Source organism: Priapulus caudatus, unplaced genomic scaffold, assembly GCF_000485595.1.
Source record: "Priapulus caudatus unplaced genomic scaffold, Priapulus_caudatus-5.0.1 Scaffold368, whole genome shotgun sequence".
NCBI lineage: Eukaryota > Metazoa > Priapulida > Priapulimorpha > Priapulimorphida > Priapulidae > Priapulus > Priapulus caudatus.
In genome coordinates this window covers 245222-252507 of record NW_014577429.1, presented here as the reverse complement: position 1 = coordinate 252507, position 7286 = coordinate 245222, and the positions used below count along the sequence as shown (strand labels likewise).

General features: G+C 45.2%; 1 protein-coding gene across 3 annotated transcripts in view; it reads left to right on the top strand.

The window, feature by feature from the left end:
- Positions 1–6375, top strand: part of LOC106809619 — a 23242-nt gene extending 16867 nt beyond the window's left edge. Inside the window, exons 10-15 of one of the 3 annotated variants that reach the window (XM_014812771.1) lie at positions 4187–4285; positions 4546–4611; positions 4800–4898; positions 5623–5793; positions 6039–6138; positions 6181–6375. In XM_014812771.1, the coding sequence (XP_014668257.1) occupies positions 4187–4285; positions 4546–4611; positions 4800–4898; positions 5623–5697 (339 nt within the window). In that variant the 3' untranslated portion in view covers positions 5698–5793; positions 6039–6138; positions 6181–6375. Of the gene's footprint in view, positions 1–4153; positions 4286–4545; positions 4629–4799; positions 4899–5622; positions 5794–6038; positions 6139–6180 lie in introns of those variants that run through there. The other 2 variants (XM_014812770.1, XM_014812772.1) reach the window with 2 other exon arrangements.
- The last annotated feature ends 911 nt before the right edge of the window (positions 6376–7286 follow it).

Below are 7286 nucleotides of genomic sequence, written 5' to 3'. Positions count from 1 at the left end.
CCTGTGCAGACCTGTGTCCCACGTGGATAGTTTTGTCAGCGGAGCTCAGGATGAAGTCGCCGGCAAGGTGGACATGTCTTCCATCTCATCCTCGTGGTCGTCTCTGCAGCGAATACCGCGAGATAAGTGTGGTATACATCCCGCTGTGCTGTACAGATCTTGGTGGGGTGGTGCTGCTCTGTGGAACGTGCTGATGGTGGAGATGTCATCTTCGAGTTTGCATTTTGGCAGAGTCACCAGTCGGGGTGGCGGGAGACGGTGTCTGCGGCCTCGATGCTTCACGCCAGGTACATTGGTCATGTGAATCTGTATCCTTAGCGTCTTTTCCTTCAGGTTTCTGAGACGCCACGTTTGATATGTCATTGAGTTGATCTGTCGCAAATAACTTGAGAAGTGGCTTGTGGGTCCACGGCAATTATTAGTCCTCGCATCCAGCCGCAAGTATCCAAGCCTTGTCTAATGCGTCGCAATGGCAAGGGCTTCGCCGCTTCTACTGGGCCATAGCGTGATTCGGGCGGGGTTGGTGAAGGCGACTGCCTACCAGTTTATCTCCACCAGTAGGAAAACAAAACAATTCTGTCTTAGCGCAGAGTGCAGTGCTTCTGAAAAAGCCAGAATCTTATTCGATTTGGACCAGGTCTGCTGGCCAAGACAGTTGTTGGCTTTGATTTGTGCGACAGATTCGTAGCGCCCTCTTCTTATCGTCGATCCACTATCTTCAGCTTTTGATTCTTCAGTAATTCTGTCAGGGTGATTTCCAGTGGAATGCTGTTCCAGGCTGCAGGATACTCGCGGAATGAAGCATCTGTTCTGTCATGCTGAAGGCGTATACACCTGGTGAACGAGCCCGAACCAACAGGGATTGTTGAGTGATGTTCCTTGGTTGGAAGTCTATGATCGCTTAAGGGAATTGCTGCAAGGCTCTCACGGCTGTCTGGTGTAATCCTCGAACCCGGCAAATGTAACGGTGCGCCTTGGCCAAATACAGAATTTCTCAGGGTTGAGGGTTATCCCGTTCCATGCCGCAGATATCTAAACCAGGTTTACATGCCTTGTAGAAACTTTTCTCCAGGACTGTCGGCCCAGGGTAGTTGTGTTGCGTTGATCATTTTGTTTTGTTGGGGACAATCAAGAACAATCTCGTCAATTCTTCTGGATGTACCGTCGCCGCGATGCAAGTGTTAGCCCTGTGGGGCTGTGCGGATAACGGATATCTTCCCCAAGCGTGTGATTGCAAGGTGGTAAGGTGCTTATCTTCTTCCCGACTACACTGTGATAGCTGCTTCACGCGCCCCCCTCGAAAACCAGTTTTTACCGTCCCATGTGGGAATTGGACCGCCGCTTGGTGGAAATGGGACTGTGTTGGTGTGGGTTTCACGTGTTGATGCATTTAAGTGGTTGCATGTCAACTTGTCCGTCTCGGCCTTGCCGTTTTCTTTGCCACAAACGACCAGCGTGGCACCATGTCACTGGTTCACCTACTGGTACTGTTCTTAGTATTGCCAAGGCCGTAGCGTCTCTGTCCATCAGCTTTACGTCGTTCTCGCCAATGCGATGCGGTACAGGCAACGCGGAGAATGTACTGCTACGGGTTTGGCATCGTAGGTCCACCATTAGATGTAGCGGGGGGCCTTCCGATCATCGGCAGTGGTTGGTGTTCGCACGTGTTTGAATGGGGCTAGATTTTGGTAACGATCCAGAAGGTATTGTCTCAGCTGGCTCTCGATTGCTTCAGCTTGCTGGGAAGATGAGTAGCACTCGGACGTGTGGTGCGGCAGGCTGGCCGCGAGGACATTCGACATCGCGGTCGGTTGAGCCCGCCTGTGCATTTTCGTCGCGAGCTAGGTGCGTCATCACTACCAGAATGTACGCCTGATCGGTGTTTGGTTGACCAAACGGTTGGGAATGTAGTCTCTGATCATGCCTTAGTTGCGAATGGCAAGCTTCTCTGGCTGATGAAGAGGTTTGTCTGGCGCCCAGATGTTTGATGCCCTTTGTCGTTGGCCTGCATCAGTCCGCGAATGTCATGGGATGAGGTCGGCCTTACTTTAACCGAGGCCGATTGATGACCTTGATACTTCGCCATGGAACTTGCAACCAGTGTCAAGCCATTTAAGGAATGACGACGGACGCTGGGGTGTGGATTGATGAGCTTGAGGACAGATCGTTTGCCTAGTCTTCAGGGGTGTGTGCCACTGTTGAGGGTTAACGACGGCCCTGAGGTTTGGACTTCCGCTGTATCCAAATGTCTGATAGCTTGGTTGTAGAATTAATTACGGGTGGTGGTCGAGAGTGTAATACTTTCCACCGTTTGACCTGCTTCGGCAGCAGGCAGTATGGTGATTGGAGCACAAGTGGTCGAATACCGCACTCGTTCGTGTTCATCAAAGGTGACTTTGCCATTTCTTGTAGCTTAGCATTGTTCCTGCCTCTGCACTGTGCTGTCAGGAATTGTCGTGGTTCTGGTTGTCACAGTTTTTGGCGATGGTGTGGCCATAGCAGGCGATTCTGGTCTTCTAACCGTTGGGGGTGGGTTGATGGACTCCGTGGCCTTTTTTACCGACAGTATGAGGCACAATTCCGAGCTTGTATTTTCCCCTGTGAATTTCGTATTGTGATACCTGCTGCGATCTTTTTAGAGAATTGTTCAGCTGCCCGTTTATAAGAGCTGCATGATGCTTCGCGACCATTAGTGTGTGGGTTCGGATGGAGACGCAGCCGGGAGCGCTTGCCGCGATACTTTCGCCTAACAATTGAAACCCCTTCAAGTGCAGTTTCCTGGGGGTCTGTGTCCCCGAGTCAGTGTCAAGTTGTATTTCGCGTTGTTCTCAGTGCCTCGCGTGTTAGAACATCACGGAGTACGGCTCTGTGTAGTCACGTCGTCTGAACAACCAGGACACGGCTATGATGGAAGACTTGCAGCTTACCCCAGCTTACCACGGAGACGAGCGCCGAATGAATACGGATTGGTTCGTCACGGTCCTGGGCACATGTTATGCTAAGGGTTAACCCGTGGCAACCATGGTGTGTTTCTTCCCTTACAGCGATGTGTTTTGAATGTGGCTTTTTCATACGTTGCTGTTCAGATTGTGTTTGCCAGCTGCCCGCCACGCAGCATTGCGTGTTGGAGGTTCTTTCCGCTGTGAAAAGGGGTTCGAGTGCAGCAGAACGAGGGTCGCAGTAAGCGGTGGGAGGTCACCTTGGTGCCTTGGAGGCCGTGACAGGGCTTATAGTCGGCGTTCGACGATAGTGAGTGGTCCATGCTGATAGTTGGAGTAGGACGCAGCTTCGCGTGGTGGCCGGCGGCAAGACTATAGTGGTGGTTGTCGACGCGCTTGGGTCCACCTCGCAGTGGGGACACTGTGGGCGGGTGGTCGCGTGGTGGATGGGATGGGTGCGTGGGGGCGGTCGGTTAGGTGACGCGAGCGCGCGGCTGGGCGGTGCGCACAATTCAGCGACGTCCGGGGGGAGGGCGGCCGGGCGGGGGCCGGCGCGTCATCCCGTCGCGGACCTGGGTTGACTGGGGCAGTCACAATAACCGGGCTGGCGGTTTGGTGGAGTCCCCGGAGTTGTCAAGCGATAGAAGCGAGAAATGCGAGATAGTCAGAAAAGGACGGATCACATGAGTACCATCATAATAGCAACACGTCCATTTCGCTAACATCAGTCTTTATTCCGCATACAGCATTACAAAGAATGACTGCGGACTCAAGTCTGAGAAACCAGATAGAAAGAGCCGTTACTTGTGGTATATTATTGTTCTACTTTCCAGACCAAGTCATGATCCATCGGGGGTCCAACGCGGTCTAACGAACGTCGCGCTCGGAGAGTTCTATCTGTTGAAGCTTTGGGGAAGGCCTGCGTTAATGATTGACTCTTCCGAGGGCTGGTACGTGAACTCCTTTTGATATCTGTGAACTTACTAGATTATCTACTCCTGAAATACTTGCAGGACAATTAATATATAGGTAATTGCAGCTGCACTAGTTAGCTATATTGCATCCATATATTTATATATGAAATATATAAATTATATATTTATATATATATCATATAATTGCTTTTATAACCAAGGCAATGGCATTGAAACCATGAATTCCAGCTATATGCCACCCCCACTAACGTGCTACTTTGTTTACTTTGTATGTAATAGGACCATTATCCAGTAGAGGCATCACCTTCACAGGTGTGCTGCTCTACACAGCACAACTACAAAGAACAACAGCAAGAGAACATCCAGCCATCTGGGCAGCCATTTGCTGGTTGGCATCAGCAAGAGTACTGGGTATGTGTCACTGCTGTTGTTTAATAAATAGTCTACATGAAAGTTAGGGCTGTATACAAAAATGATAAAAATCAAAGTGGATATTTTCGTTCCTGACCACTCACAGAATGCCTTACATGACCACCGCCGTGCACCGATCAGTGATTATTCAGTAGCAGATATAGCGACCATAGAAATAGCTAGCCCCTACCTATAAAAATATTTAGCTTTAATTATATGAATGAATTGCATTTAATTACTTTAAATATTTTATGTTTTAGCCACGTAGTTACGCTTGGCAGGGGGCTGCTGATAGTTCCTTCAGCAATTCGTGGAGATTGGAACAGGCATGAATTTGTTTATGGTTTGTGTTATTTATCAGTATAATTTTAATCTAGTTGGGAATATGTATAGACTTTTAAACGCCATATACTACTGGGCCATATTATATGGGATTTTCTTCTTTTGCATATTTGCACATACAATATGAATATGAGGAATAACATGTGTATGTGTATGTGTATTATTTTTATAGGAACCAATTTGGTTTAGGCCAATTCTGGCTGAGGTGCTGAGGGAGGAGATGCGGCTCCTGCCGCAACTCAGACCGGATCCCCCTACCACTACCCAATACGTGAGTTTCGTTTTGTTGTGATAATAATACATTGATCTTTTTTCTCCTATGTTAGTATTTTATCATATATTTTAAATTGACAACTACACTAAAACTCGCATAAGTCGACACTTTTGAGACCAGCATTTTTGTGTCGACTTATGAAAACGACGACTTACGGGCAAGTCGTCATTTTGTCGACTTAATTAAAATGACGACTTAATTATGCGTGTATATCGTCATTTTGGCGATTTACATTTTGGCGAAGCCAGTATTTTGATGACTTGGAGCGTTTCAAGCTGATATTTCGCCAGGCTTCATATCTACATGAATAATTAATATGATCTCTCGGTTGCGTCTCTGCTTTCTAGTGATATATATATGTATATATATATGTATATATATATGTATATATATATATATATATATATATACAGTGCGGCCCCGTTATAGCGCGATCTAACAGCGGCGACTTACAGATAGGAAATTACTGTGTTTGCATTACATCATACATGGGACCTGTCTGAGAGCGCCGACTTACACATAATGATGGCTTGTAAATGATGACTTAGGCGGGGCTATTCCAATGGATTTATTATAAGAGGAAATCGGGACTTTGACTTCCATGTCGGCTTACGCGAATAGACGAGTTAGACGATGACGACTTATGCGAGTTTTACTGTATTATAATACAATTTTCCTTGAATTACATGCTGATTTTTTTTATTTTACATAAATGTTCCAGTCTCTACCTTCTGAACTAGAGGAGGGCTGCAAGGCTTTTGGGGAGTGGAAGAAAGCAACGAGGTGGCTGGTATAACGCGCCTGTTCACACCACAGGAGCTGGCAACATCAAACATAACCGGCAGAAATGGCAAGGAACGCCTGAATGTCCTGAAGGTGGAGGCAATCGTTTGTAAGTTTGAAATTGGCACAGACAAAAACGCTGTGATAATGTTGTATAAATGAATACCATGTGCTATGTAGTAACTTTCACATTATTTCTTGAGCTTAGCATGAGATTTTAGGCTAGCGAAGCCAACTATAGTTATAAACTTTAGATACATTACTCTATACCGTGGATGTATACTAATATAATATAATAGGAAATAATAATATAAATAGAATACTAATATAATAGGAACAACATTGACATTCCAGCCTTCATCTCTGAAAAGTGCAAAATGGAGAAAAACACCATCAGGTATATGATCGGGGAGAAATGTAGAGAGCTCAACATATATGAGAGATGGAAGTAGATGTGTGAATAGTGTGAAGTGTGTTAAGTGTGTGAAGTAGTGAGTGTGTGAATAGTAGTAGAGAGAGTGTGGTAGTAGAAGAGAGTACAATAAAAAAATGATGTTTGTATTATTGTATATGTGTTGTTGTTATGTTTTATTGTAATTGTAAATAAATGTGATAATGTATATATGTATTTTGTAATCTATGTATCTATGAATCTGTGATTATAATAAAGTTTATTCTATTTATATAACTATCTATCTAAGTTCAATCTATATATATCTGCACTCATCAATATACTTGCATCTCATGTACCAGGTAGGAAATTTCATGTATTGGGACAATTACGCTATTGTTGTCTAATTAACCAGCAGGATAATCTTATGTACCAGGCAGGAAATTTCATGTATGGGGACAATAACGTTTGGTTACCAATTAACCAGCAGGAAAATCTCATGTACTGGCAGGAAGTTTCATGTATTGGGACAATAACGCTTGTTTTCTAATTAACCAGCAGGAAAATCTCATGTACCAGTCAGGAAATTTCATGTATGGGGACAATTACGCTTTTGTTGTCCAATTAACCAGCAGGATAATCTTATGTACCAGGCAGGAAATTTCATGTATTGGGACAATTACACTATTGGTCTCCAATTAACCAGCAGGAAAATCTCATGTACCCAGCAGGAAATTTCATGTATGGGGAATGTAACTATTATGTAGGTATTTTACAATTGAAGAATACAGGTAACTTTATGTACATATACCTGAAAATGCTACCCATGAAATAATCTATGGACAATTCCACGTATGCGCCATAACATTTCCTTTAATTATTATGCAGGAAACATGAAATGTTTTCATGTATTTTTCCAAGAGGGGCACCCACCCATCCATCCATCCATCCATCAATCCATCCATCCATCCATCTATCCATCCATCCATCCATCCATCCATCCACCCATTCATCCATCCATCTATCCATCCATCCATCCATCCACCCATTCATCCATCCGTCCATTCATCATCCATCCATCCATCCATCCATCCATCCATCCTGCTATCTATCCATCCATCCTGCTATACATCCATCCATCTATACTTCTATCAATCTATCCATCGATCCATCTATCTATCCAGCCAGCCAGCCAGCCATTCATCCATTCA